The sequence below is a fragment of the Diaphorina citri genome, unplaced genomic scaffold (assembly GCF_000475195.1).
Source record: "Diaphorina citri unplaced genomic scaffold, Diaci psyllid genome assembly version 1.1 scaffold849, whole genome shotgun sequence".
Taxonomy (NCBI): Eukaryota; Metazoa; Arthropoda; class Insecta; order Hemiptera; family Psyllidae; genus Diaphorina; species Diaphorina citri.
This window is the reverse complement of record NW_007378281.1, coordinates 102,548-130,307: the sequence shown is the minus strand read 5'-3', so window position 1 is coordinate 130,307 and position 27,760 is coordinate 102,548. Positions and strand designations below refer to the sequence as shown.

At 34.9% G+C, this 27,760-nt stretch overlaps 8 protein-coding genes and 3 long non-coding RNA genes across 12 annotated transcripts in view; 3 read left to right on the top strand and 8 right to left on the bottom strand.

Annotated features, from left to right (window-relative positions):
• Nucleotides 1-239: 239 nt before the first annotated feature.
• Nucleotides 240-2,960, bottom strand: LOC113468789. Its single transcript, XR_003392413.1, has 2 exons — nucleotides 2,898-2,960; nucleotides 240-365 (listed from the first exon to the last, which is right to left on the bottom strand). It is a non-coding gene; the product is annotated as an uncharacterized LOC113468789 (long non-coding RNA).
• A 1,436-nt stretch (nucleotides 2,961-4,396) lies between these two features.
• LOC103512547 (vesicle transport protein USE1) lies at nucleotides 4,397-7,364 on the bottom strand. The gene is made up of 5 exons (XM_026825982.1): nucleotides 7,261-7,364; nucleotides 6,484-6,620; nucleotides 5,883-6,039; nucleotides 5,428-5,569; nucleotides 4,397-4,731 (listed from the first exon to the last, which is right to left on the bottom strand). The coding sequence occupies exons 2-5, from the start codon at nucleotides 6,591-6,593 to the stop codon at nucleotides 4,574-4,576; spliced, it is 567 nt and encodes a 188-aa protein (XP_026681783.1). The 5' UTR covers nucleotides 6,594-6,620; nucleotides 7,261-7,364; the 3' UTR covers nucleotides 4,397-4,573.
• A 360-nt stretch (nucleotides 7,365-7,724) lies between these two features.
• On the bottom strand, nucleotides 7,725-9,366 carry LOC113468785 (immunoglobulin-binding protein 1-like). The gene is made up of 2 exons (XM_026825984.1): nucleotides 9,126-9,366; nucleotides 7,725-8,140 (listed from the first exon to the last, which is right to left on the bottom strand). The coding sequence occupies exons 1-2, from the start codon at nucleotides 9,246-9,248 to the stop codon at nucleotides 7,781-7,783; spliced, it is 483 nt and encodes a 160-aa protein (XP_026681785.1). The 5' UTR covers nucleotides 9,249-9,366; the 3' UTR covers nucleotides 7,725-7,780.
• Nucleotides 9,367-9,514: 148 nt separating this feature from the next.
• LOC103512546 (thymidine kinase 2, mitochondrial-like) lies at nucleotides 9,515-10,188 on the top strand. Its single transcript, XM_026825985.1, has 2 exons — nucleotides 9,515-9,875; nucleotides 10,015-10,188. The coding sequence occupies exons 1-2, from the start codon at nucleotides 9,570-9,572 to the stop codon at nucleotides 10,171-10,173; spliced, it is 465 nt and encodes a 154-aa protein (XP_026681786.1). The 5' UTR covers nucleotides 9,515-9,569; the 3' UTR covers nucleotides 10,174-10,188.
• Nucleotides 10,189-11,179: 991 nt separating this feature from the next.
• LOC108252787 (vesicle transport protein USE1-like) lies at nucleotides 11,180-12,382 on the bottom strand. Its single transcript, XM_017445448.2, has 2 exons — nucleotides 12,209-12,382; nucleotides 11,180-11,329 (listed from the first exon to the last, which is right to left on the bottom strand). Exons 1-2 carry the CDS (start codon nucleotides 12,320-12,322, stop codon nucleotides 11,180-11,182), a joined length of 264 nt encoding a protein of 87 aa, XP_017300937.1. The 5' UTR covers nucleotides 12,323-12,382.
• Nucleotides 12,383-13,263: 881 nt separating this feature from the next.
• LOC113468788 lies at nucleotides 13,264-13,819 on the top strand. The gene is made up of 2 exons (XR_003392412.1): nucleotides 13,264-13,336; nucleotides 13,520-13,819. It is a non-coding gene; the product is annotated as an uncharacterized LOC113468788 (long non-coding RNA).
• A 1,923-nt stretch (nucleotides 13,820-15,742) lies between these two features.
• LOC103512545 (translocator protein) lies at nucleotides 15,743-21,923 on the bottom strand. Of its 2 annotated transcripts, none has more exons than XM_026825983.1 (4): nucleotides 21,598-21,923; nucleotides 21,196-21,269; nucleotides 16,323-16,464; nucleotides 15,743-16,094 (listed from the first exon to the last, which is right to left on the bottom strand). In XM_026825983.1, exons 1-4 carry the CDS (start codon nucleotides 21,694-21,696, stop codon nucleotides 15,915-15,917), a joined length of 495 nt encoding a protein of 164 aa, XP_026681784.1. In that variant the 5' UTR covers nucleotides 21,697-21,923; the 3' UTR covers nucleotides 15,743-15,914. The 2 variants fall into 2 exon arrangements, with proteins under 2 accessions (XP_026681784.1, XP_017300932.1); XM_017445443.2 differs by having other exon boundaries at nucleotides 16,323-16,475; nucleotides 21,207-21,269; nucleotides 21,598-21,917.
• Nucleotides 16,497-17,347, bottom strand: LOC113468787. Its single transcript, XR_003392411.1, has 2 exons — nucleotides 17,091-17,347; nucleotides 16,497-16,791 (listed from the first exon to the last, which is right to left on the bottom strand). It is a non-coding gene; the product is annotated as an uncharacterized LOC113468787 (long non-coding RNA).
• A 565-nt stretch (nucleotides 21,924-22,488) lies between the features above and the next one.
• Nucleotides 22,489-23,743, bottom strand: LOC103512543 (immunoglobulin-binding protein 1). The gene is made up of 3 exons (XM_008477309.2): nucleotides 23,738-23,743; nucleotides 22,870-23,466; nucleotides 22,489-22,594 (listed from the first exon to the last, which is right to left on the bottom strand). Exons 1-2 carry the CDS (start codon nucleotides 23,741-23,743, stop codon nucleotides 22,891-22,893), a joined length of 582 nt encoding a protein of 193 aa, XP_008475531.1. The 3' UTR covers nucleotides 22,489-22,594; nucleotides 22,870-22,890.
• LOC103512542 (vesicle transport protein USE1-like) lies at nucleotides 23,626-24,764 on the top strand. Its single transcript, XM_026825976.1, has 2 exons — nucleotides 23,626-23,959; nucleotides 24,627-24,764. Exons 1-2 carry the CDS (start codon nucleotides 23,858-23,860, stop codon nucleotides 24,762-24,764), a joined length of 240 nt encoding a protein of 79 aa, XP_026681777.1. The 5' UTR covers nucleotides 23,626-23,857.
• A 26-nt stretch (nucleotides 24,765-24,790) lies between these two features.
• The window catches only part of LOC103512540, a 46,612-nt gene continuing 43,642 nt past the window's right edge, over nucleotides 24,791-27,760 (bottom strand). The window contains exons 26-30 of the mRNA XM_026825975.1: nucleotides 27,464-27,568; nucleotides 27,299-27,374; nucleotides 26,964-27,262; nucleotides 26,711-26,775; nucleotides 24,791-26,470 (exon numbers count right to left, since the gene is read on the bottom strand). Coding sequence (XP_026681776.1) covers nucleotides 25,599-26,470; nucleotides 26,711-26,775; nucleotides 26,964-27,262; nucleotides 27,299-27,374; nucleotides 27,464-27,568 — 1,417 coding nt within the window. The 3' untranslated portion in view covers nucleotides 24,791-25,598. The remainder of the gene's footprint in view (nucleotides 26,471-26,710; nucleotides 26,776-26,963; nucleotides 27,263-27,298; nucleotides 27,375-27,463; nucleotides 27,569-27,760) is intronic.

Below are 27,760 nucleotides of genomic sequence, written 5' to 3'. Positions count from 1 at the left end.
AAGAAATGCTACTGCTACCTACCTATAAGGTTTGTCATAGGTTCCCAGTCTGACAGAAAATAAATACAGTATAATTTACAACAGGAAAATACAGAATAACAGTACAGAGAAATAAATTAAATTTCAGGAAGAAAGAAATGCTACTGCTACCTACCTATAAGGTTTGTCATAGGTTCCCAGTCTGACGAGTTGCACTTAGCTCAGCCAGTAGTACCTAACTGTACCAGCATAGCCAAGAGAGGGGAATACTGTACGAACTTTGAGCTTTGGAGACCAAGGCAGTGGTAGGGGAAAGTTTCCCCTGGCGTTCTGACTTGGCTCCTCCTCTTTCTGAACTTTTCTGTTGTGCTGATAAAGTTAGGTACCTGGATTCCAAGCTGATCATTGAATTTGCCTCAAAAACAAAATAATTTGTTCTTGAAAATTTTTCCTGAAACATTGTTTCTGAAATTTATCTGGAATCTTCGGAATTGCGCTGGATCGCGTGTTCGATCCCTTTCCGGGCGGATTTTATCCTAAACAGATGAGGTTCTTTTTCGGAACGGCTGGCTTTCTCTTTTTCCTGTTTTTTCTTCTCTCTTCGATTTCGGGACGATGCGACTTCTACTTTATGGAGGAGTCCCGATACAAATACGAATAAGACGGGAATCGAACCAAGGCATCTAATCCTGAGATCGAAGAGAGAAAAGACAGGATAGGAGAAAGCCAGCCGTTCCGAGAACGAACATTATTCGTTTAGGAAAACATTCGCCCCCGGGCGGGAATCGACGAATTATCGGAAATTTCGTCTAAGGAATCACACAGTAGTTTTCGGAACGTGCTTAAAATACCCAAACCCGTCGCGTTAAAACGTAGAATGAAGCTTGAAAAACCCCTCGCATTTTTTTTTTTTTTTTTTTTTTTTTCTGATTATTTATTAATAGAAAATGAAAATCCGTCAATTTTTCTTTCTCAATTATTATTTAATTATCTATACATCACTCGTATTTTTTATAGTTATGAATTTACTACATGGTTGTTCCAAATTTCAATTAATTTAAATAGTATTTTTTGATCTCAAGATATTACTACTCTTTCTTTAATGAATTGTTCAATTTTCGTATTATTCATACTGCCCCATCCCTTATTGTGTATGTTATAAAGTTAACATACTTACTTATTTAAATTAATAATCCTCAATAGTCTGTTGCAATTATTTTATTTGACCTCTAGAACAATATAAATAGGTATTGTATTTTTGCTCAATTTTAATTTCTTTACGTTTTGTGCAATCCCTCTTGAAAATTAAATTTTATGTTGTGATAGTTTTAATTTATATTATTTTACATTCCAGTTTACATTTTTATTTATTTTTCTGATTCCATCCATTTTATTATTTTGATTTTTTTTTTTTTACTTTTTTTATTATTATACATCATTCTTATCTTATTTATTACCCATTTCTTATTTTTCTTTTCTTTCACATTTTTATCTATATGTACTTTTTTTCTTCTTTTACCTCTAATTTTGTAGCTCCTTTTATTTTTGCAATAGGTATTTCTACTCCCCTTCAAACAATTTAGATCTTCATCAATAATGTAGTAAACAATTAATGAAAATACTCTGTAATACTGATTTTTACAATTCGAAATTCATTCTCTTTTGAGGATAGATAAGTAAAAATTATAGGTAACTCACGCATCATCATTTTATAAGGTAGGTATAGGGAAATGAAACTTTCTTTGTAAATTGTACTTAATTTTTAAAAATAAAAACATGAATGAATGTTTTGAATTTCAATGCCTTCCTTGTTTTGTTTCTTTTTTTGTATAGTAGAAATTTTCCAGGATCTGAGAGCAGACAGAGAGGTGTCAAAGCTATCTTTACAAATCCAAATGTCGTTTGAATGGAATTAATGTAGGCATTACTAAAAGTTCATAACGTTATTCATAAAGTAAACTTAAAGTCAGCCAGCCTAGTTAGCTTGGTTGGTAGAGCGTCTACCTTGTAAGCGATTTTTATCAGGTTGTATTTGATAAATGTCATTTTAAATTTTCTGCCATTTTTATTGTAAAGTTAGTTTTAATTATTTTTTGTGCGCTTTAAATAATGTGCTCTTCATATTGTTGGAAACTTACTCACTTTCCTCAATATGTGGTTGGATTATTATAGAAACATTTGGGTCTGTTTGCCTTGTACCCTCCTATAATATTCTAGAAATATGAAGAGTACAAACAGCTTGTTTCTCTAATTCTTATAGACTGAGTTTTTTATATTTTTTGTAATACCTTTAGCAAATTAGCACTTTTTTAGTAGAATGCAAACTACCTACTTGGTTTTACATTTTTAGAGACTTTTTTCTCTTGTGTAGAAGATATCTCTAGTATCACATCCCCATATTTCCCATTGAAAATATTTACTTACTTTTTGATAATCATCAAAGTTTGCATGATAGGTTTGGCCTTGATCTTTAGAATGGCTTGTCAGATTGAGATGTTGATTTTTCCAAAAAGTAGCAGTAAGCTTCTAAGTAAACGAGAAAAGAAAAAGAAATTTATTAGTAGGTTTACATAATACACAACGAACGTTGTAGGTAGTTTATTTACAAGAAAATAAATACAGTATAATTTACAACAGGAAAATACAGAATAACAGTACAGAGAAATAAATTAAATTTCAGGAAGAAAGAAATGCTGCTGCTACCTACCTATAAGGTTTGTCATAGGTTCCCAGTCTGATGAGTTGCACTTAGCTCAGCCAGTAGTACCTAACTGTACCAGCATAGCCAAGAGAGGGGAATACTGTACGAACTTTGAGCTTTGGAGACCAAGGCAGTGGTAGGGGAAAGTTTCCCCTGGCGTTCTGACTTGGCTCCTCCTCTTTCTGAACTTTTCTGTTGTGCTGATAAAGTTAGGTACCTGGGGTGGGCATTCGGGTGGGAACCTTCATGCTAGTCAGTCTGGGAAGCTTGAAAAAACCTCTCGCATTTTTTTTTTTTTTTTTTTTTTTGATTATTTTTTAATAGAAAATGAAAATCCGTCAATTTCTTGCTAGTCGGCTGGGGAGGTTTAAAAAACCCTCCCCCTTTTTTTTTTTTTTTTTTTTTTTTTTCTGATTATTTATTAATAGAAAATGAAAATCCGTCAATTTTTCTTTCTCAATTATTATTTAATTATCTATACATCACTCGTATTTTTTATAGTTATGAATTTACTACATGGTTGTTCCAAATTTCAATTAATTTAAATAGTATTTTTTGATCTCAAGATATTATTTACTCTTTCTTTAATGAATTGTTCAATTTTCGTATTATTCATACTGCCCCATCCCTTATTGTGTATGTTATAAAGTTAACATACTTACTTATTTAAATTAATAATCCTCAATAGTCTGTTGCAATTATTTTATTTGACCTCTAGAACAATATAAATAGGTATTGTATTTTTGCTCAATTTTAATTTCTTTACGTTTTGTGCAATCCCTCTTGAAAATTAAATTTTATGTTGTGATAGTTTTAATTTATATTATTTTACATTCCAGTTTACATTTTTATTTATTTTTCTGATTCCATCCATTTTATTATTTTGATTTTTTTTTTTTTACTTTTTTTATTATTATACATCATTCTTATCTTATTTATTACCCATTTCTTATTTTTCTTTTCTTTCACATTTTTATCTATATGTACTTTTTTTCTTCTTTTACCTCTAATTTTGTAGCTCCTTTTATTTTTGCAATAGGTATTTCTACTCCCCTTCAAACAATTTAGATCTTCATCAATAATGTAGTAAACAATTAATGAAAATACTCTGTAATACTGATTTTTACAATTCGAAATTCATTCTCTTTTGAGGATAGATAAGTAAAAATTATAGGTAACTCACGCATCATCATTTTATAAGGTAGGTATAGGGAAATGAAACTTTCTTTGTAAATTGTACTTAATTTTTAAAAATAAAAACATGAATGAATGTTTTGAATTTCAATGCCTTCCTTGTTTTGTTTCTTTTTTTGTATAGTAGAAATTTTCCAGGATCTGAGAGCAGACAGAGAGGTGTCAAAGCTATCTTTACAAATCTAAATGTCGTTTGAATGGAATTAATGTAGGCATTACTAAAAGTTCATGACGGCATTCATAAAGTAATTTTAAAGTCAGCCAGCCTAGTTAGCTTGGTTGGTAGAGCGTCTACCTTGTAAGCACTAGGTTGCGGGTTCGATTCCCGCCCGGGGCGGATTTTATCCTGAACGGATGTTCGTTCTTGGAATGGCTGGCTTTCTCCTATCCTGTCTTCCTTCTCTCTTCGATTTCAGGCCGATAAGACCTTGTTCGATTCCCGCCCGGGGCGGATTTTATCCTGAACGGATGTTCGTTCTTGGAATGGCTGGCTTTCTCCTATCCTGTCTTCCTTCTCTTCTCTCGGCTGTTACAGTTCCCTCTGTCAAACCTCTTTAAACCTTTGCTGACCGATGTAAATAAAAAAAGCCAATGTTTTTTGTCCAAAAGGACAATTACAAAGTCTACAGGTAGCCTTTGGTAACAGAAATATTTCACACATCCCTCTCTTGTAATAAAATAGACTTACAGCTCAGTTTTCTACTGCAAACTGACGTCATAGAATAAAGTAGTAATGGAAGATACTATACTTCCTATACAGGATACTACTGTTGTTGTACCAGAGAACACCAATGTCATAAGGCCCGTTTTCGCTTGAACCTCACTCTTCCGGAACAGCTTCATAAATATGATCATATCTGAAAGAGAAGAAAAATGGTCAAGTAAATCGGTGATTTTCTAACAACGATATTATTATCGTTTACGTATTTTTTCAACGGGTTGGGGAATGAAATATTTCGGTCAGAATATTGAGACTTCGTCCGGGAATCGAACCCAGCACTTTCGGGTCGAGAGTCAGCCATTCAGACAATTTTCCTAGCTCGTTTGATTACATTGCTTTGTTCTCTGCTCCATTCTGTTTATACTTTCACCATTATCATCATTTTGATAAAGGATAAGGAGCAAATTGGCCGATTGAAATGTGTCGTAATGCCGGAAACTCAAGCTCAGACCGTCACGCGTCGGAATGTGTGCAGCGAAAAAAGCTTGAGAACGCGGTCTGACAAACGTAGGTCAAAGCTTTTCCGCCACACGCGTTCCGACTCTCCGAGCGTGAGTGGCTGGTATAAAATGTTTTTTTTTTTTTTTTTTTTTTTTTTTTTTTTAGGGTTTTGGTTTGACAGAGGGAACTGTAACTGCTATGGTCTTATCGTCCCGAAATCGAAGAGAGGAGGAAGACAGGATAGGAGAAAGCCAGCCGTTCCGAGAACGAATATTATCCCATCAGAATAAAATCCGCCCCGGGCGGGAATCGAACCCGCGGCCTAGCGCTTACAAGGCAGACGCACTACCAACTAAGCTAACTAGGCTGGCAATATAAAATGTTTACTTACAGAAGAAGATAATAAACACAAATGTGAGCATAACCCACAACCAGCACTTGTAAGCACCTTTGTTGAATACACCTAGCGTGTTGTTGTTGATTCTCATTTGACTTTGGTTCACATCTGCTATACGACTTGATCTCTCGGCAGACTGGAAATTTAGAGAGAAAAATACAAGATGAAGATTTTTTTTCTTTTAATCATTGATTGAAGGAGTGCCACCCCGAATCAAATTCACGAAAGACACTACATATAAGACTGTCTCATTGAGCAATGAGGAAATGAAGAAGGTGCTAAGTTTTAACTGGATACATTTGCCTTGTGTTTGATTTGTTTCACTTTTTACCCAACGCTCAAACAGTTTTTATTTTGATGGAATTTGAGAGAAACGTTCAGCACATAAAGGAAATTTTCTCATTACTCAACTACCTCCTGGTAGTCCTAATAAACACGGATTCTCTTACCAAAATGTCTTGTTTGATAATATGATTGGCAGCCACAGATCTTTGCTTGATGTTCTTCACCATGTCTAACATTGTTTCTACAATTTTCTCTTGAGCCTTGTGCTCGTCCGTCATTATTGAATCCAAGTCATTCTGTTTCAATGAAGATACTTCAGATCTGCAAAAATTAAAAGACATCATCAAAAAACTGTTATTTGTCTTTAGGTAGGTATAAATTTTTCAGTTTGAGGACAAAGAGAAAAACTAATAAACTCATTTTCAGTTTTGAATCTCCAGATTTTTAAGTCGTCTTCCTGTTTCTCAGAAATTTCAAATAAAGTGAGTTAGAAGTTTTAACTCAATGATTTTTTTATTTCAATGCAATGTTCAAAACATGGGATGTTTTCTCATTAGATTCACTGTCCCTATAGGTCTATTGGGTCCCAAAGAGGTCCTCTTTTTTATAGAGATCTACTGGATGAAGATACATTGATCCTGGTAGCAGGGATGTTTTCTCATTAGATTCACTGTCCCTATAGGTCTGTTGGGTCCCAAAGAGGTCCTCTTTTTTATAGAGATCTACTGGATGAAGTTACATTGATCCTGGTAGCTATTATCTCACCTATCAAACAACTGGTCTCTTGCTTGTTCTAAATATCTGTTTGTTACTTTCTGGTAGATTTCATTTTGGATGGGGTCTGAACTGTTGGTCACCTTAGGTAAGGACTGCATTGAGATCACCTTGCTTACTGTGTTGTTCTGAAATCAAATAGGTAGGTAATCAATTAAGTTGCAAAATGGGAAAAATTGTGTATTTCAGAAAAAGTTTTCAATTTTCCCTCTGGAAAAGTGCTTTGTTCAATTCATGTAATATTGTAAAAATTATTGTTCAATAAGTAATTATAGTTTACTGTAGGTCTGTTTTTCTGAGGTAGACCTGCAGCAGGTACCTAATGTCCGAAACCCCCAAATACCTCCGTGATAATAAGGTCTGTTTTTCATTCCTACGCCGCATCGATGCGGCGTTCACTCTGCGTCAGGAGTGGGGGTAAAATGTGGAAATTCAACAAACATGATGACATCTAGTGGAGAAATTACGAAACATTTTTTTCATTTCCCTCAATACAATTACAATATGGTGGAACCTGAAGCTACTCGAGACTCGCATCAGGGATTTAAGATGCAGTGTTGACGCTAAAGTAGGGGAAGTGGAATGAAAAACACGTGTCGGGTTCACATCACACCCACGTTGGAATGAAAAACAGACCTTGTATCAAATTCAATTTAACTTACAAAAAAAAAATAAATAAATAAATAAATAAAATAATAATAAAATAAAAAAAAATCACTAAATCACAATCACTTTTTTATCAAATTCAAATAGACAAACTTCACTTACAACTTTTTTGGTGTTCAGAAAGCCTTTGAGGAAATCTTTTCGTTTCACATAGGACACAATGGCATCATTGCTTATCCTGAAATATGGAAAGCAATGTAGATGTTTTATACATATCGCCAGATTTAAGTTATATTTCTCCTACCATAATGGCGGAACCATGATTTCATGTGACACATGAATCTGTCCGCAAAAGGTCTTTTCGTTTCACATAGGACACAATGGCATCATTGCTTATCCTGAAATATGGAAAGCAATGTAGATGTTTTATACATATTAACTTAAAATTAAAATGTAGCATTCCCATAAGGAACATCATAATCATCTGGCTTTTCTGTCTTACCATTTCACTGAGATTTTTACCAGGTCCTTAGTTGTCCTCTTAAGGCTCAGTGCACTCAAAAATTTAACATGCTATTTCCACTGGTACCTACTTAAATGGGTTCATTTTGATTGAATTTTCCCAGTCTTTATTACAATTTATGTGGTATTACAATTTTAGGCCAAAGACCTAATTCCTTATCTACCAAAATTCAATCTTACCTATATCAAATGGTGGTCTATTAGGAGGAACCATACTTTGAGAAGTACTGGTTGAGGCAGCCTCTCCCTCTTTCTCATCCTCTACCTCCACATCTGTGATGGAATAAGCTTTACATCTTTTCAAGAAATCTCTGAAATAGATGTCAGCTGTCTGAATTAGTTCTAATCGATCACCATGAGTCACCTTCAGTGTAAGGTAGCCCAATAGTATTGGCAAGAGAAAGTATTTGACATTGTTGGTTGCTATTTCATCAACATGCTCATTGGAACTAAAGATGTTGGCCATGGATACCATACGAGTACAGTCTTCTAGCATTGTCATACATTTCTTGATTTTATACTGAAAATAAAAAGAAGTTTACAAATTAATCCAGCCAAGAGTGTAGGTCAATTTCTTCAGGCCACGAACAGTTAACCATGTATTTGCTCCTGATATTGATGTGTTCTGAAAGATGAGGGGTATTTATTGTTAAATAATTTAATGCTTGAGTTTCATGTGGGACATGAATCCTACCGTAAGAGCGATTCTGGTGAAATTGATTCTGTACGCAAAAGGTTAATGCCTTGCTGATATCATTTACTTGAGCTCAATATTCAATGCCAAAGTAGTCATACATTTCTTGATTTTATACTGAAAATAAAAAGAAGTTTACAAATTAATCCAGCCAAGAGTGTAGGTCAATTTCTTCAGGCCACTAACAGTTAACCATGTATTTGCTCCTGATATTGATGTGTTCTGAAAGATGAGGGGTATTTATTGTTAAATAATTTATTATTTCAATGTAGTCAGCTAAAAACTTTCAATGAACTTAATAATACAACATTGGGGGAAAAAAGCTTTATGAATAGAAATACTCAAGTATGTGTTAAATTATTTTCATCATTTTTGAAGGTTAGTATGTTTTACCCAATTCAGATCAGACAAAGAAAAAAGGTCATTTGCTAACAGTTAACCATGTATTTGCTCCTGATATTGATGTGTTCTGAAAGATGAGGGGTATTTATTGTTAAATAATTTAATGCCTTGCTGTCCTTGCTGATATCATTTACTTGAGCTCAATATTCAATGCTAAAGTGCTCATGTCCCTTGATAAGGCCTCACCCATGTAGATAAGCCCAACCTGAAATTGGAAAACCATGCCTTCTAGTATGTTTTACCCAAACTGATTGCATTCAGATCAGACAAAGAAAAAAGGTCATTTGATTTTCTCTCTAAGGAAGAGAATATAGCATTTCAATTTCACTACAAACATGGAAGGAATAAATCCAATTGAAGTAACAAGAAATACATTTTCATGCCTTCTGGAAAATATTTATATGAATACCTGAATTTCGGAGCTATTAGTGGGTAGATCACAGTTGCAAATTTTCTCATATTCCAAGAGTGCCTCATCAAAGAGAGAAGAGAGTGTTTTCTCCGATGAGCTCTCAGTCTTGCCTTCATCCATGCTGTGACAGATTGAGATCTGAGTCAAGTCCAATGGATGAAATGTACAAATAATTTTCTATTAATTACGTAGGTGACTTTGGTTGCCTTATTTAAAATTATGAAAATTGAAATTTAAAATCTAATCACCCATCCAGATATTAACCAAAGTAATTGTTGCTTAACCCTCATTTCGTGGGAAATGTTGAAAAGGTTGTGAACAAAATATCTGTAAGAATAATAAAGGCGGTAAATTTAAACAAGAACAAAGATCATCCGCTCAAAGATAAAAGATAAGGGACCGTTATTTTCAATAATCACAAAACGAAACCATTAAACCACTATGCTAAAAGCTGTTGGTGCATTCAAGTTATCGGGTGCGGGTGCTTTGTTCAAGTGTTTTCCCTCTCAGTTACATATTTTATTATCCGTCCCCTTTTGTTTTCTGTGTGCTTCTCAAAATCATAATTCTACTGGCAAAAGAATGTCTTCATCAGTGAACAACAAAAAACCTTTCACAGTATTTGTTGAGGGAAACATTGGGAGCGGGAAGACAACATTTCTAGATTATTTCAACAAAAGTGGAGACATTACAGCCTATGCAGAACCCGTCAACCTGTGGAGGGATGTCAAGGGTCATAATTTGCTGGTAAGTTGCTTATCAATATAGTACCCAAGTCCTTATCATAAGAGGTAGGTACCTAACTTATGTAACCAATATCAAGGTAATTTCTACCACCTCATCATTTTTAAGGTGGGAACTAACCCAATGTCAAATTTGTTCTCAGGCATTGATGTATGAAAATGCATCCAGGTGGAGTCTCACATTCCAAACAATGGTTCAGAAAACAATGCTGGAGGTACATCTGGATCAACCGATCACTCCTATCAAGATGATGGAAAGATCAATTCATAGTGCTAGGTTTGTATTAGTCATAGAAAATTAATAAGCTTCACAACAGGCAAGTAGTTAACACACTTCTGGGCCTAGCACATGAGTTTTTTTTTCTACTCACAGTTAATGGGGAAATTGAAAAACTACTTGTAGGTAAGTGAGAACCAAAAAATGTCAATCTAACTCTTACAGGTACTAAATTAACTCATCATTTTTAAGGTGGGAACTAACCCAATGTCAAATTTGTTCTCAGGCATTGATGTATGAAAATGCATCCAGGTGGAGTCTCACATTCCAAACAATGGTTCAGAAAACAATGCTGGAGGTACATCTGGATCAACCGATCACTCCTATCAAGATGATGGAAAGATCAATTCATAGTGCTAGGTTTGTATTAGTCATAGAAAAATAATAAGCTTCACAACAGGCAAGTAGTTAACACACTTCTGGGCCTAGCACATGAGAGTTTTTTTTCTACTTACAGTTAATGGGGAAATTGAAAAACTACTTGTAGGTAAGTGAGAACCAAAACATGTCAATCTAACTCTTACAGGTACTAATTTATCCATTGAAATATTTGCAATCGAAAAACGAGTACAATTTTTTGTTGATGGTGGGATTCGAACCCGGGACCTTCTGCATGGCAAGCAAGCACGTTACCACTGGACCAACCGTGCCCCCCTTTCAAAGTTCAAGTTACCTTTGGTATTTTTCTTTTGATGGGAATTTGAATTTCTTTACTGGCTATTTTCCTGGCTATTTCTGAAGGTCTATCTGAGTCAGCCACTTGTTTTTCCAAGTCATAATAAAATTGCAGATCCTGTAACAGAAATAATTTATTAAATATTCCTTGGTCCCAGACTCTCTCTGGCTGGGTAAGGTTGGTGTGAGGAGGCACTCAGAATTCAGAGCATATCAAGGAGCTGATTGAAATTTTAGTAAAAAGTGATTTAAAAAAAGGAGCCAATCCGCCCCGGGCGGGAATCGAACCCGCGGCCTAGCGCTTACAAGGCAGACGCACTACCAACTAAGCTAACTAGGCTGGCAATATAAAATGTTTACTTACAGAAGAAGATAATAAACACAAATGTGAGCATAACCCACAACCAGCACTTGTAAGCACCTTTGTTGAATACACCTAGTGTGTTGTTGTTGATTCTCATTTGACTTTGGTTCACATCTGCTATGCGACTTGATCTCTCGGCAGACTGGAAATTTAGAGAGAAAAATACAAGATGAAGATTTTTTTTCTTTTGATCATTGATTGAAGGAGTGCCATTGATTGAAGGAGTGAGAAGGAGAATTAAATTCACGAAAGACACTACATATAAGACTGTCTCATTGAGCAATGAGGAAATGAAGAAGGTGCTAAGTTTTAACTGGATACATTTGCCTTGTGTTTGATTTGTTTCACTTTTTACCCAACGCTCAAACAGTTTTTATTTTGATGGAATTTGAGAGAAACGTTCAGCACATAAAGGAAATTTTCTCATTACTCAAACTCAACAAAAGACACTACATATAAGACTGTCTCATTGAGCAATGAGGAAATGAAGAAGGTGCTAAGTTTTAACTGGATACATTTGCCTTGTGTTTAATTTGTTTCACTTTTTACCCAACGCTCAAAGAGTTTTTCTCATTTTGATGGAATTTGAGAGAAACGTTCAGCACATAAAGGAAATTTTCTCATTACTCAACTACCTCCTGGTAGTCCTAATAACTTTGGTTCACATCTGCTATGCGACTTGATCTCTCGGCAGACTGGAAATTTAGAGAGAAAAATACAAGATGAAGATTTTTTTTCTTTTAATCGTTGATTGAAGGAGTGCCACCCCGAATCAAATTCACGAAAGACACTACTTACATATAAGACTGTCTCATTGAACAATGAGGAAATGAAGAAGGTGCTAAGTTTTAACTGGATACGTTTGCCTTGTGTTTGATTTGTTTCACTTTTTACCCAACGCTCAAACAGTTTTTCTTATTTTGATGGAATTTGAGAGAAACGTTCAGCACATAAAGGAAATTTTCTCATTACTCAAACTCAACTACCTCCTGGTAGTCCTAATACACACGGATTCTCTTACCAAAATGTCTTGTTTGATAATATGATTGGCAGCCACAGATCTTTGCTTGATGTTCTTCACCATGTCTAACATTGTTTCTACAATTTTCTCTTGAGCCTTGTGCTCGTCCGTCATTATTGAATCCAAGTCATTCTGTTTCAATGAAGATACTTCAGATCTGCAAAAATTAAAAGACATCATCAAAAAACTGTTATTTGTCTTTAGGTAGGTATAAATTTTTCAGTTTGAGGACAAAGAGAAAAACTAATAAACTCATTTTCAGTTTTGAATCTCTAGATTTTTAAGTCGTCTTCCCGTTTCTCAGAAATTTCAAATAAAGGGAGTTACAAGTTTTAACTCAATGATTTTTTTATTTCAATGCAATGTTCAAAACATGGGATGTTTTCTCATTAGATTCACTGTCCCTATAGGTCTGTTGGGTCCCAAAGAGGTCCTCTTTTTTATAGAGATCTACTGGATGAAGATACACTTTTTATAAAATATTTATTTATTTAAAAAAGCCATATTTTATTGAGTGACGTATGACATAATTGTTAGTGAGTAAAAATTGACGTCATTGTGCCATCACGCATCATCATTTTATAAGGTAGGTATAGGGAAATGAAACTTTCTTTGTAAATTGTACTTAATTTTTAAAAATAAAAACATGAATGAATGTTTTGAATTTCAATGCCTTCCTTGTTTTGTTTCTTTTTTTGTATAGTAGAAATTTTCCAGGATCTGAGAGCAGACAGAGAGGTGTCAAAGCTATCTTTACAAATCTAAATGTCGTTTGAATGGAATTAATGTAGGCATTACTAAAAGTTCATAACGTCATTCATAAAGTAAACTTAAAGTCAGCCAGCCTAGTTAGCTTGGTTGGTAGAGCGTCTGCCTTGTAAGCGCTAGGTTGCGGGTTCGAGTCCCGCCTGGGGCGGATTTTATCCTGAACGGATGTTCGTTCTTGGGATGGCTGGCTTTCTCCTATCCTGTCTTCCTTCTCTTCGATTTCAGGCCGATAAGACCTTGGCTGTTACAGTTCCCTCTGTCAAACCTCTTTAAACCTTTGGTGACCGATAAGTGTGAACTATTGTATAGTTTTGTTTATTTTAGTCAGCTTGGTACCACAGACGTTCTTTATTTCCATAGGTCCAAGGCATTTAAATGTTTTATCACATACTTATGTATTATTTGTATTATGATGTAAATTTAGAATAAGATTATTATTATTTTCATTAGAGTTGGTAAATGACATTTTCATAAGTGTGAACTATTGTATAGTTTTGTTTATTTTAGTCAGCTTGGTACCACAGACGTTCTTTATTTCCATAGGTCCAAGGCATTTAATGTTTTTTCACATACTTATGTATTATTTGTATTATTGTATTATGATGTAAATTTAGAATAAGAGTATTATTATTTTCATTAGAGTTGGTAAATGACATTTTAATCTCTGTCTTGGTAAACTTAAGTGCAGACTCAATTGTGAAATTATTATTTGCTTTTGACTTCTGGAAAACCATTAAAATTTCATGAACAAGAGTTTACCAGTATACTATAGCTAAAGGTTGACTTGATAATGGCTCCATCTTGTAACACAACAATGAAAATGTATTGTGCTTTCTTTCCACTGTTTGCATTTTGATTAGGCTGGAAAACCATTAAAATTTCATGAACAAGAGTTTACCAGTATACTATAGCTAAAGGTTGACTTGATAATGGCTCCATCTTGTAACACTTCTTAACACAACAATGAAAATGTATTGTGCTTTCTTTCCACTGTTTGCATTTTGATTATCATTAATTTTTTTGAGTAGATGGCTCCATTTCTTAACACAACAATGAAAATGTATTGTGCTTTCTTTCCACTGTTTGCATTTTGATTATCATTAATTTTTTTGAGTACATGTTTCATAATCATTAACATACACATTTTGTTAAATTATTATAATTACATAGGGTAAGTGTACCATTTATTTGCCCACCTAAAAAACATACCACTTATTGGCCCACCTGTAGCTCTACGCCACATAAGTCTGAACTGGACAGACTTTTTCAAGATCCAATTTCATCAAAAGAAAGGGCTTAAAGACTGCTATCGAACCAGTGGTATTCTTACCACTTATTGGCCCACCTGTAGCTCTACGCCACATAAGTCTGAACTGGACAAACTTTTTCAAGATCCAATTTCATCAAAAGAAAGGTCTTAAAGACTGCTATCGAACCAGTGGTATTCCAAAATTGTAGTCATAAAAACAAAAATTAGAAAAATAAATGTGGGCAGGTGGGCCAATAAATGGACACTTACCCTATTTGTTTGAAAAAAAATTCCAAAATTGTAGTCATAAAAACAAAAATTAGAAAAATAAATGTGGGCAGGTGGGCCAATAAATGGTACACTTACCCTATTTGTTTGAAAAAACCACTCAGATGAGAGATTCTCTCCTGAAAAGCCTTTGTATTTCTCATTCTTCTTCCATTATGTAACAATTTATCAATTCTTAGTATGTGGGAATTTGAAATTAGAAGTCCCATCAGGAATGAGTCTGTAAACTCATCTTGGCATTTGAAACACTTTCAATATTATAGTTTAAATTGTTTATACTTGATAAGAATGACTCTAGGTTGATAAGATCAATATCTAGTTCTTTCTCTTTTAATGAATTTTTCAATGTCCTTTTTATTATTATTATTTCAATGTAGTCAGCTAAAAACTTTCAATGAACTTAATAATACAACATTGGGGGAAAAAAAGCTTTATGAATAGAAATACTCAAGTATGTGTTTAATTATTTTCATCATTTTTGAAGGTTAGTATGTTTTACCCACATAGAACCAAACATTGTGCTACCCAATACGTTGTCTGTTATTAAAACTCACAATATTGTAGAATATTCTGCAGCTAAACCTGCTGAATTGTCCACACCAAAGAGAGGGGAAGTGAATAATAAAATACAAAAAATGGACGAAATGGAAAAATTTTCACTTTTTTCCAACGTTGCCACAAAATAAAATACGCGGACGGATGTACATGTGGGAACCTGCAATCGGACACAGCAACCAAAATGCTATGTTGCCAATTTGTTAAGCGTATTTTTAGGTTGTGTATAAAAAAAATACGCCTTAAAGGCGGTAAATTTAAACAAGAACAAAGATCATCCGCTCAAAGATAAAAGATAAGGGACCGTTATTTTCAATAATCATAATCACAAAACGAAACCACTAACCACTATGCTAAAAGCTGTTGGTGCACTCAAGTTATCGGGTGCTTTGTTCAAGTGTTTTCCCTCTCAGTTACATATTTTATTATCCGTCCCCTTTTGTTTTCTGTGTGCTTCTCAAAATCATAATTCTACTGGCAAAAGAATGTCTTCATCAGTGAACAGCAAAAAACCTTTCACAGTATTTGTTGAGGGAAACATTGGGAGCGGGAAGACAACATTTTAGAAGCACCTCATGTGTCCTATTCATATAATCAGTAGTGCATTAATGATACCATCAGCCCCAGACAGGAGTTTTGTTATAGTACAAAATTCATTTTATATCCCACCCAATAGTAGCTCTCTATCCTACCTCCACCAAAATAAAATTTACAGAAGCACCTCATGTGTCCTATTCATATAATCAGTAGTGCATTAATGATACCATCAGCCCCAGACAGGAGTTTTGTTATAGTACAAAACCTCAGGGAATGTAAAGATTACATCCTTCTACCCCCAAATCCTGTTCATTCCTTTTCTGCAATGCTCTTGGGATTGTCTCGCCAGATGACGTAATTGAGTGCTGTGGCCAAAGTAAGCCATGCCAAGTATGGAACCATGAGATAACCAGCAGTCTTATTGACCTCGTGAAATTTATAACCAGATGCTGCAACTGTGACCCAAAGTACACTGATCTCACCCAATGCCTGGAATGTAAAGGAAATTTACATACAAATAAATAAAAATAATAATAGAGATGACTAGATGAGTTATAAATGGACCTTTGCTATACCTTGTTAATGTGACTGCTCATAGTTCCCTTAATCACAAAATAAATTGATTAGGACATTTGCTTGGTAAGTTTTACAATCAGAAGATTTATTTTACAGTCGCTATAGTTCTACTAGTGCATTATGTCAGTAGGATTTGCTCACCCAATCTAATTTGTGAAGACCAAAGAAAATAGGAGACCATGCCCAATTGAGAGCAAGTTGTGTGCCATACAAGGCTAGTGGTATTTTGGCAGGGCCCAAGAATCCACCACCATCTCTCCACACTAGATATGAGGCATATCCCATGCCACAGTAGATAAAACATTTAAATGCCTTGGACCTATGGAAATAAAGAACGTCTGTGGTACCAAGCTGACTAAAATAAACAAAACTATACAATAGTTCACACTTATAAAATACAAAAAAGACATTCAAGCACAGGATTTGTCCTGTCGGATGTTCAGGCCACATCAAGAATGGTACTATTTGGTGTGGATATAAGCTGGTGATCACTCACATCAACCAAGTCTGACTGGGACTGTGCCTTAGATAGGCGCTTGATAAGATCTTCACACTTGAGGAATTCATGGTGCATCTCAGCCTGGGATTTGTTTGCATCAATTACAATGACCTGAAGAAGTAGAATAGGATGTTGTAAAAAAAAGTTTAGCTGTAAGCTAAGAAATTTTTATTAAATTGCAAGTGATTTTTACTTCTTTTTTTTTCTTCAAGAGGTTTGATAGAGGGAACTGTAACTGCTAAGGTCTCATCATCCCAAAATTGAAGAGAGAAGGAAGACAGGATAGGAGGAAGCCACCTGTTCCAAGAATGAACATTGTCCATTCAGGATAAAATACACCCGGGTGGGAATTGAACCCGTGGCACTAGGTAGAAGAGAATTATTACTTGGTTCCACCATAATAAAATTACCTTTTCTTTACAGCTGGCATGGGTTTTATTGAGGAGCCAATTTTCATGTAACTCATGTAAAGTAGTCAGATAGCTCAAAGGAATGTTTGTTTCTTCAGCACGAGATCTGTTCCTGACCCTTTCATACACAACTTCAGGACTGGTTTTCAAATAAACTGAAAAAAAGAAGAGAAGAGCAAACACACGTGATATAAATTTCTATTGAACTAATACCCAATTGAAATAATATGGAACCTAAACCTCAGACGGGGGAGTCCTTAGACCCTTTAAAATATTGTATTTTTTTTTGCACTTTCTTAATAAATGCCAAGACTTGATACACAAATGAACATGAGCATGCTAAAAAGGTTGTTGTCCCCCTCCCCTAAAAATCTAGGACTGAAATAAAAGGTTATAATGTAACTTACTAATTAAATCTCCAGAAACACTGATTATATGAATAGGACACATGAGGTGCTTCTGTAAATTTTATTTTGGTGGAGGTAGGATAGAGAGCTACTATTGGGTGGGATATAAAATGAATTTCAGATATGTACTTACCTAATTCACACCTTCACAGGTGATGGTATAACTATAGTGAGACCAAAGTTCCTATGTGGACATCAGAGGAGAAAAATATACTTACGAGGGTATAGATGGATTAAAGTGTGGGATTATTATTATTATTATTATTATTATTTTCTTGCTAAATGGGTGAAATGTAAACTTTCCTGACAGTGTACCAAACTTACTGAGTTGGTCATGCAATACACAAAAATCACTAGACATTTTTCTTGTTTGGTGTGAATTTTGTTTATTTATATTGATTTTTTTTTTCTTTTTTTTTAAATTTTAATTAAATTATTAATTTTACCTATCTATATTTTACAGTTTTAATACAAACAATAAAAGGCTATACAAAATACACAATTTTTATAAATCACACAAAATAGCCTGGAGTACTTTCATTCTACCCTACCTAACTTGCCCCGTATATGAATTTTTAATTGTTATTTATGGGAATATGGAGATCAATTTCCCACCAGATAATTCCTTCTCATATGCTTTGTTCCTCCTCACTTAATTTATTAATATTGAGTACTTAAATCTCCACTTAAGTTTAAAGGGTACCTACAAAATGGGATTATTTAGTTCATTATGATTGCTTATTTTGAGATGATAAACCCTAAAGCTAACAAACTAAATAGGAAGAAAACGGGACCTCAGTCCATTGCGAAAAATACCTATTCTAGACCTGAGAAAATTCTTAAAATACATACAGTGGTTTCCAATGATTAATTAGATCAAAACCATTGCTGGATACAATTTCAAAGTGCATATGGATATATACATACATACCCATTAGAAGATTTCCTCAATTTTTACTAAAAATTGATGAAAAGTTGGAACAGAGATTTAAAAAGTTCAAATTGTTCCATACAGTGGTTTCCAATGATTAATTAGATCAAAACCATTGCTGGATACAATTTCAAAGTGCATATGGATATATACATACATACCCATACATGAAGATTTCCTCAATTTTTACTAAAAATTGATGAAAAGTTGGAACAGAGATTTAAAAAGTTCAAATTGTTTATCATTTGACTTTTGGTGGCACACTATGCACAGTGTAAATTACTACCTATTCCTCGAAAATATGAGTACAAGTATTTTGTAGATTTTTTGATAAAGGCACTTTGATGGCAGAAACAATGGAGTGAAACCGAGAACCAACATTTGTCATAAACTAAAAATTACATAGGTACTTATTATTTCAATGTAGTCAGCTAAAAACTTTCAATGAACTTAATAATACAACATTGGGGGAAAAAAGCTTTATGAATAGAAATACTCGAGTATGTGTTTAATTATTTTCATCATTTTTGAAGGTTAGTATGTTTTAGGCGTATTTCTTTTCATACACAACCTAAAAATACGCTCAACAAATTGGCAACATGGCATTTTGGTTGCTGTGTGCGATTGCAGGTTCCCACATGTACTACTAAACCAATCACCCGTGAATCCGTGATTTTTTTAGTTGTTATCATTAAAAAATTTCAGATTTTCCTCTAAATAATTTTTAAATAAATTACCTACCTGTCTTGAAGTACCTTCATCACCTATTGGTTTAGTTAGTGTGTTTTGTCGGTTATTTCTTAGGAAAGCCCCTAATACTTAAGACAGGTGTTTGGAACAATCAGATCTTTAAGGCGTATTTTTTTTATACACAACCTAAAAATACGCTTAACAAATTGGCAACATAGCATTTTGGTTGCTGTGTCCGATTGCAGCTTCCCACATGTACATACATCCGTGATTAGCATAATAGAGCATTAGTTTATCAGTTACAGTTATCATAATATTCATAATATCATTAAAAAATTTCAGATTTTCCTGTAAATAGGTAATTTTTAAATAAATTACCTACCTGTCTTGATCTTGAAGTACCTTCATCACCTATTGGTTTAGTGTGTTTTGTCGGTTATTTCTTAGAAAAGCCCCTAATACTTAAGACAGGTGTTTGGAACAATCAGATTTTTTTCTCTGTGGAATTGGAAACGGTTACAATATGGTGTTGTCAAGAACGGAAATTAAGATTAGAAGACTTCTTGCTAGATGTGAGTTCATGGTGGATGAGAACAATGAAGACAATAGTTGGAGGATTGAAAAGGTAATAATATCCTAAGTCCTTACACACCTTTTACTATACAGTTTAGATTTTGCACTTTGTAACAGACAGGTTGGAAATACCAAGCAGATAGCTTACTGCAAGGGTTACACTTAGGCCAAATTTAAACTCACTTTGTGGACCTGGCCATAAGATTAGAAGACTTCTTGCTAGATGTGAGTTCATGGTGGATGAGAACAATGAAGACAATAGTTGGAGGATTGAAAAGGTAATAATATCCCAAGTCCTAACACACCTTTTACTATATAGTTTAGATTTTGCACTTTGTAACAGACAGGTTGGAAATACCAAGCAGATTGCTTACTGCAAGGGTTACACTTAGGCCAATTTTAAACTCACTTTGTGGACCTGGCCATAAGGAAGTTACTTACTGATGTAATTATTACTTAATACTTCTATTATCTATTATTTAATGTGCCTTAATAGATATAAATTACATCATTTACATTTTTTTTTGTTTTTTTTTTTATTTTTTTTGATAATCTGCTACAAAGTGGAATCATGCCTCCTGCAGAACACGCTGTTCTTGATTCCTGGTATCAGTTCATCAACTCCCAGCTAGACGTTTCTGGAGATTTAATTAGTAAGTTACATTATAACCTTTTATTTCAATCCTAGATTTTTAGGGGAGGGAGACAACAACCTATTTAGCATGCTCATGTTCATTTGTGTAACAAGTCTTGGCATTTAATAAGAAAGTGCAAAAAAAAAAAAAAAATGCAATATTTTAAAGGGTTTAAGGACTCCCCCGTCTGAGGTTTAGGTAAAGGGAAAAAAAAAAAAAAAAAAAATGCAATATTTTAAAGGGTTTAAGGACTCCCCCGTCTGAGGTTTAGGTTCCATATTATTTCAATTGGGTATTAGTTCAATAGAAATTTATATCACATGTGTTTGCTCTTCTCTTCTTTTTTTTCAGTTTATTTGAAAACCAGTCCTGAAGTTGTGTATGAAAGGGTCAAGTGGAAGACGGTTCAGCGCGTATGACTGGCGAGTAACATTTCTCTGAAGAGTCAGGAGGTTGAGTAGCTCCCATTCTTCTCTTATCCTATTTTATAACTAGTCACTAGTCAGGTATGTAGGTACCATGAAAAATTGAAAATCTCTAGATTGAACTTTTCTTTTTGGGGATGATTAATATTGACAGAGGGTGTTGTTCAGTGTTCACTTTTTTTTTAAATCTATATCTAGGTAATTATTATTTTACTGTTCTTATTACGTTTAATTCGTTATCTCTCTAGAAGTGAAAAAATTAAAAGCTAGGTATAAGCTAATGGGCATGGTCTCCTATTTTCTTTGGTCTTCACAAATTAGATTGGGTGAGCAAATCCTACTGACATAATGCACTAGTAGAACTATAGCAACTGTAAAATAAATCTTCTGATTGTAAAACTTACCAAGCAAATGTCCTAATCAATTTCTTTTGTGATTAAGGGAATGCCACAGTACAGAGCTGTCCATACAGGGCCAAATAAATAGTTTGGTGGTCTCCAAGATGGACGTTTCAATGTCTGGAAAAGGAAAAAATCATAAATATTGAGTAGGTATCATGAAAAATTGAGCAAACACATAGTTGTGCAATCAACAATTTTTCCTTTATTAGTTAAGCAATCCTGTAACATGATTTATTATTTGGTCCATACAGGGCCAAATAAATAGTTTGGTGGTCTCCAAGATGGACGTTTCAATGTCTGGAAAAGGAAAAACCATAAATATTGAGTAGAGGTATCATGAAAAATTGAGCAAACACATAGTTGTGCAATCAACAATTTTCCTTTATTAGTAGGTGTAAGCAATCCTGTAACATGATTTATTATTTCTAAGTATGACAAGTCTTACCTCATACCAAGTTTTAATCTCATTTCTCACCAACAGACTGCTTGTGATTCCACCCAAATTGGGTAGTAAGATGGCCCCTGCCACTTGCCATGAGCTCATATTATGACAGAGAATTGATTACTTGCTTGATTGATGGTAGGTATATTTTATAACTAGTCACTAGTCAGGTATGTAGGTACCATGAAAAATTGAAAATCTCTAGATTGAACTTTTCTTTTTGGGGATGATTATTGACAGAGGGTGTTGTTCAGTGTTCACTTTTTTTCTATATCTAACTATTATTTTACTGTTCTTATTTCGTTTAATTCGTTATATCTCTAGAAGTGAAAAAATTAAGAACTAAACCTCATTACCTCAACAGCTTATCTGCTTATCACTCTTATCAGTTGTGCTGATTGCTGATTCTAGCATGGTCAGGTTGCTGGACGCTTAGCTCGCTTCTCACATGATCGGACAACGTTGTTTGAAATCGCTTAAAAAATACGCTCTTTTTCAATCTGGCAACACTGTTATGTTTTTGTTTAATTTTTTTTATATAGGTACAAAAAAATGATTATTGCCGCAGAAACAATGGAGTGAAACCGAGAACCAACATTTGTCATAAACTAAAAATTACATAGGTACCTATTTTAAAATATAAAGCGTAACATTTTAATAGAAACACCTAGGGGGTTTTTTAACCACCTCAACAGTAGTTTTTTTAAAAAAAAAATAAAATATTAACAAACATTTGATAACTACAACATATTACCTGCTTTAAAATCAATATACATACATACTTATTTAATAAAAAGTGCGTATCTAGCATACTCGTACTTTAAAAAGGTCAACACTGAACTGTTACTGTTACAACACATATACAACACTGAACTGTTACTTGTATGAAATACATTTTTGGGTGTTTGCCAAAACATGTTTCAAAAAATTCTTAGTTATCAACAGCATTACAAGAATATAATGAGTGTGTTCTTTTACTTTGGAATGGTTTCCTTAGTATGTACTGCTGGGGTAAAGGGACTTTTCAGTCCTATTCGGGCAGGATAAACAAGGTATATTCTATTCTATTCTATTCTACTTATATTTTAAAATAGTCTACACTTTACAAATTGAAAATTTACAATACAAATACAAATAAACCGTACTTATTTACAGTATTTTTACTTTCTATGAATACATTTTTGGGTGTTTGCCAAAACATGTTTCAAAAAATTCTTAGTTATCAACAGCATTACAAGAATATAATGAGTGTGTTCTTTTCCTTTGGAATAGTATGTACCTACCAAGGCTCCAGACCTAACTTCTATTGTAAGTATTTCCATATCCTCTCTTGTGGGTATCTTTGAATTCATCCATAGCTCTTTTTCTGGCCAGTTCTTCTTCATCATCTTCCTCCTCTTTCCTTTCTTTTTCTTCATCTTCCTTTTCTTTTTGTTGCATTTCCATTTCAGGTGTTGAAGTTTGCAGACATCTTGTATTTGATTCACTAGGGGGCTGCCATATACCATCTTGTACTCTTTGTTCATAAAACTCTTGGACTGTATACTTTGGTAGACTTGGATATCCAGCTCCAAATACTTTCTTTTGTAGTTCATCCTTAGTAATGATAATAGGTACAAGAGGTTTAGGTTTCATCTGTGGCTTCTTTCTTTCTGCATATTCCTCAGGATGATCTTTCTTGAATTTTACAATTTGTTTTTCTGACATAAGACATTCTATTTCATCAACACACTTGCTCACATTAGACTTGATGAGTTTCAAATAATAATTTCTTACTATTTCATCATCCAGGTGAGTTTCTTCTTCCTTGGAGCTTTTAATGACTTTTCTCAAATGTTCAATTTCACTTTCCAAGTCTTTCTGTTCTTTCCCCTGATTCCAAAAAAGTGGTTTTTAGCCCATGGTCTGTACGTTACGTACGTACGTAACGTACGTACGTAATACACAACCTAAAAATACGCTTAACAAATTGGCAACATAGCATTTTGGTTGCTGTGTCCGATTGCAGGTTCCCACATGTACATCCGTGATTAGCATTAGTTTAGTTGTTATCAGTTATCATAATATCATTAAAAAATTTCAGATTTTCCTGTAAATAGGTAATTTTCAAATAAATTACCTACCTGTCTTGATCTTGAAGTACCTTCATCACCTATTGGTTTAGTGTGTTTTGTCGGTTATTTCTTAGGAAAGCCCCTAATACTTAAGACAGGTGTTTGGAACAATCAGATTTTTTCTCTGTGGAATTGGAAACAGTTACAATATGGTGTTGTCAAGAACGGAAATTAAGATTAGAAGACTTCTTGCTAGATGTGAATTCATGGTGGATGAGAATAATGAAGACAATAGTTGGAGGATTGAAAAGGTAATAATATCCTAAGTCCTAACACACCTTTTACTATACAGTTTAGATTTTGCACTTTGTAACAGACAGGTTGGAAATACCAAGCAGATTGCTTACTGCAAGGGAGGGTTGGATGTGGTAAAGAGATAACTGTGGGTCAGGCGTGTATGTCCAATTCTCACTCTGGTCAGCATAACTTCCTCATATCTACTGTTGCAATCAGATACATTCCAGGGGTTTTTTTTTTTTTTTTTTTTTTAGTAATAGGCCCTTTAACTACTAGCATTTGTGCTAATTCATAGTTCAGATTAGGTGGTACACATTTATGTATCTCAGGAATTCCAATAGGTTTTCTACTGAGTCTCGGTCATCTTCTAATGAAGGTCGAGACTGATGTATGAGCAACATTCTAACAAGTGGTGGATGGTCAGGGGTAACCCACATTGGCAAGAGGGAGGGTCGGATCTGGTAAAGAGATAACTGTGGGTCAGGCGTGTATGTCCGATTCTCACTCTGGTCAGCATAACTTCCTCATATTAAGGAGCGCAGTAGCGCTCCGCCCCGCCAAGTCAAGAAAGTTTGACCGCGCTACTAGAGATCTACTGTTGCAATCGGATACATTCCAGGGCCCAATTGTTGGTTTTATGTGCTTCAGTTTGTTGTCATTATTTCTCTCTTCTTTTTTCAGTTTGTTGAAGGCTTAGAAGACATGATACTAACATTAAAAAAAGAAAATGACGAGGAAGAAAACATGGACAAAAGGTTAGTTCACACATGTGGGTTATTTTCTTACCAACCAGACATAGGTACCTATTTTAAAATATAAAGCGTAACATTTTAATAGAAACACCTAGGGGGTTTTTTAACCACCTCAACAGTAGTTTTTTTTTTTAAATAAAATATTAACAAACATTTGATAACTACAACATATTACCTGCTTTAAAATCAATATACGTACATACTTATTTAATAAAAAGTGCGTACCTAGCATACTCGTACTTTAAAAGGTCAAAAGTAGTCCTATTTATATTTTAAAATAGTCTACACTTTACAAATTGAAAATTTACAATGCAGATACAAATAAACCGTACTTATTTACAGTATTTTAATTTATATAAATGATCTTATCAATTTGAAAACTTAATAATAAAGTGTTTTAATATTAAAAATTTAAATATTGATGTCAGTAAAATAACGGGAGAAAAAGATCTAAAAAATAGAAGGTCCCTATGATATTAAACGTGATTAAAATCAAATGCTCTATACCTAGGTATGCTAACAATTTGTTCCTAGGTACTGGGCACATTAAACATTGAACCATAACAATATCAACTGTCAACCATAAAATAACCAACAGATCACTACTACAATAGGTAGGTAGTTAGGTAGATAAGTTATAAATAAGTAGATAAAATTAAAATTCGGATTTCATTAAACCCAAATAAATACAGTAAATGAGATTGATTCTTAACTTTCGAGTTAAGCTCTGAACCAGACTTTCTTAACAAGTACTGTTCTAAGCATGGCATGCAAGTAATACAAATGTGATGGATACAAGCAGATCAATGTAATGGATAAATGAAGAAACACAACCATGTGAGTTTGGTTACTTGTGATAATATCGAGACCGACGGCCTGATGACCAATGGGACTGCCTGGATCATCTTCTCATATTCATGAGGTTCGTACCATTAATATAACTGTACGGATACATGGGGGCTTGCTGTTCTGGTACACCTGCATGTGGTGAGTAGGCTTGGTTCATAAAGCTAGGATTAGTAAGGTAAGGCCCAGGGCCTGTACTCTGCTGTGGTCCTACACGATATCCATTCACATTGAACTGAGAGTAGGAGGGTGCAGGAGAGGGAGGGGAGACTTGCTGCGGAGCGCGGGAGGGGTATAACTTGTGATAATGATGAGTAGGGGGAGGAGTCATGTCATTGTGAGGTTGAGGGGAAGGCGTGAGGTTCATAGGAGGGGGTGGAGTCATGTCAAGGCCATTGGTTAATTGTTGTAGTTTGGATATACTACAGCCTGGGCCACCAGGTTGGTTCTGATTGGTTTGTACATGGGAGGGAGGGGTACCTCTCGAATACATATGAAGTGCTGTCTGGATATTGAAATTACTAGCGGGGGGGTTCACATTGCTTAGTCTCTGGTTGGGTCTAGGCTGTATGACTCCCATGTAAGGGGAAGCAGAGCTCATATAGTTACCAGGATAGCTCTGGGCATGTGGCGTATGGTGATGGGAGGACTTGGTACTATTACCTGATCTGCTGTTATTTGCTACCTTGGGCATGGAGAGCTGAGGGAACTGCTGGTGGTAATGAGAGAAGAGAGTCGCTTGAGGACTACTACAGTCGGAATAGTTCTCACTACTATTGGCTCCCATGTCCATTTGATTGTTGGTATCACAGGCGTTGTAATGTGTTGTAGAGTCTGGAGTGTAGGAGCCGAGATGATGTTGACTAGGAGCTTCTTTCTTCTTACTATCAGAAGGTACAGGGTGGGGGTGGGGTGAAGGGACGGATGGTGTGGTGTGCTTGAACTTCTCATACATTTGTTGATACTTGTTAATATCCTGTATCATGTAATACCTGCAACACAATACATACATACATGCAGGTATTAGGTGAAGGAGATGAGACACTTGTATTCAGATCAGATAGATCAATTTTAGGATTTTAGAAGACTAACTCAAAATAGATCTTAGTGAATAGAAAAATTAACTTTTAACCAGGTCATCTCACTCTCATGAATAGCAAAATCATGGTGTGGTGTGCTTGAACTTCTCATACATTTGTTGATACTTGTTAATATCCTGTATCATGTAATACCTGCAACACAATACATACATGCATGCAGGTATTAGGTGAAGGAGATGAGACACTTGTATTCAGATCAGATAGATCAATTTAGGATTTTAGAAGACGAACTCAAAATAGATCTTAGTGAATAGAAAAATTAACTTTTAACCAGGTCATCTCACTCTCATGAATAGCAAAATGAGAAACAACATAGTTACCTCTTGTAGCGCTCCTCCATTTCAGCTGTATCATAGAAGGGCATATTATAATCAGGGGAAGGTCCAGGCATGGCTTGGGGCATAGGAGGAACAGGAGGGGGCTGTGGTTGCTGCTGCTGTTGCTTCTTACTACTGCTACTCCTATGGTCTGCCTTGTTGCCAGAGTGACCAGGGGGTTCTTTAGAGCGGGGGGCTTGCGAGGGCGCCTGATGATGAACGAGGGTTTGAGGTTGGGGATGAGGTAAAGGTTGAGGAGGCTGAGGAGAACTCTTCTCTTCCAGACTCGACACATCACCCACCTAGAAGGAACGAAGCAAAGAGCTGTTGCTTCTTACTACTGCTACTCCTATGGTCTGCCTTGTTGCCAGAGTGACCAGGGGGTTCTTTAGAGCGGGGGGCTTGCGAGGGGGCCTGATGATGAACGAGGGTTTGAGGTTGGGGATGAGTTAAAGGTTGAGGAGGCTGAGGAGAACTCTTCTCTTCCAGACTTGACACATCACCCACCTAGAAGGAATGAAGCAAAGGCCCAGCCTGTGTTGTTCTTCTTCCGGCGAAATTTTCGACGTTTCTTAACAACAGGAACACCAGCACCACTTTCATTCAGACTGGAAATGAGAAAAAAAAAAGGTGAAATTTTAATCAATTGTTATTTTCTATCGCTTGAATTTTCAAAGGTCAAGCCTTAGCTTTTCTCAAGCCTGAGTTTTTGTTTTCACTGTATTCCGTCTTTATATTAACAATCATGTGGTTAGGTGTATCGACCGTAGTTTGTTAGTAGGATTATGTTCCCAAGAATG

Coding starts and splice junctions, on each gene's coding strand:
- LOC103512547 (XM_026825982.1), bottom strand. CDS start 6,593: ATGCAGTCCTTACCTAAGGTGACCAACAGTTCAGACCCCATCCAAAAT. Junction 6,040..6,483: donor AGAGACCAGTTGTTTGATAG/GTGAGATAATAG, acceptor TAATTTTTGCAG/ATCTGAAGTATCTTCATTGA. Junction 4,732..5,427: donor TGTGTTTATTATCTTCTTCT/GTAAGTAAACAT, acceptor CTTCTCTTTCAG/ATATGATCATATTTATGAAG.
- LOC113468785 (XM_026825984.1), bottom strand. CDS start 9,248: ATGGATGAAGGCAAGACTGAGAGCTCATCGGAGAAAACACTCTCTTCT. Junction 8,141..9,125: donor CTAATAGCTCCGAAATTCAG/GTATTCATATAA, acceptor TTTTATTTTCAG/TATAAAATCAAGAAATGTAT.
- LOC103512546 (XM_026825985.1), top strand. CDS start 9,570: ATGCTAAAAGCTGTTGGTGCATTCAAGTTATCGGGTGCGGGTGCTTTG. Junction 9,876..10,014: donor TCAAGGGTCATAATTTGCTG/GTAAGTTGCTTA, acceptor ATTTGTTCTCAG/GCATTGATGTATGAAAATGC.
- LOC108252787 (XM_017445448.2), bottom strand. CDS start 12,322: ATGACGGACGAGCACAAGGCTCAAGAGAAAATTGTAGAAACAATGTTA. Junction 11,330..12,208: donor TTATCAAACAAGACATTTTG/GTAAGAGAATCC, acceptor CTAAATTTCCAG/TCTGCCGAGAGATCAAGTCG.
- LOC103512545 (XM_026825983.1), bottom strand. CDS start 21,696: ATGAGCTCATGGCAAGTGGCAGGGGCCATCTTACTACCCAATTTGGGT. Junction 16,465..21,195: donor ACAGCTCTGTACTGTGGCAT/TCCCTTAATCAC, acceptor CTACTGTGGCAT/GGGATATGCCTCATATCTAG. Junction 16,095..16,322: donor GTCTTCACAAATTAGATTGG/GTGAGCAAATCC, acceptor TTTACATTCCAG/GCATTGGGTGAGATCAGTGT.
- LOC103512542 (XM_026825976.1), top strand. CDS start 23,858: ATGGTGTTGTCAAGAACGGAAATTAAGATTAGAAGACTTCTTGCTAGA. Junction 23,960..24,626: donor ATAGTTGGAGGATTGAAAAG/GTAATAATATCC, acceptor TTCTTTTTTCAG/TTTGTTGAAGGCTTAGAAGA.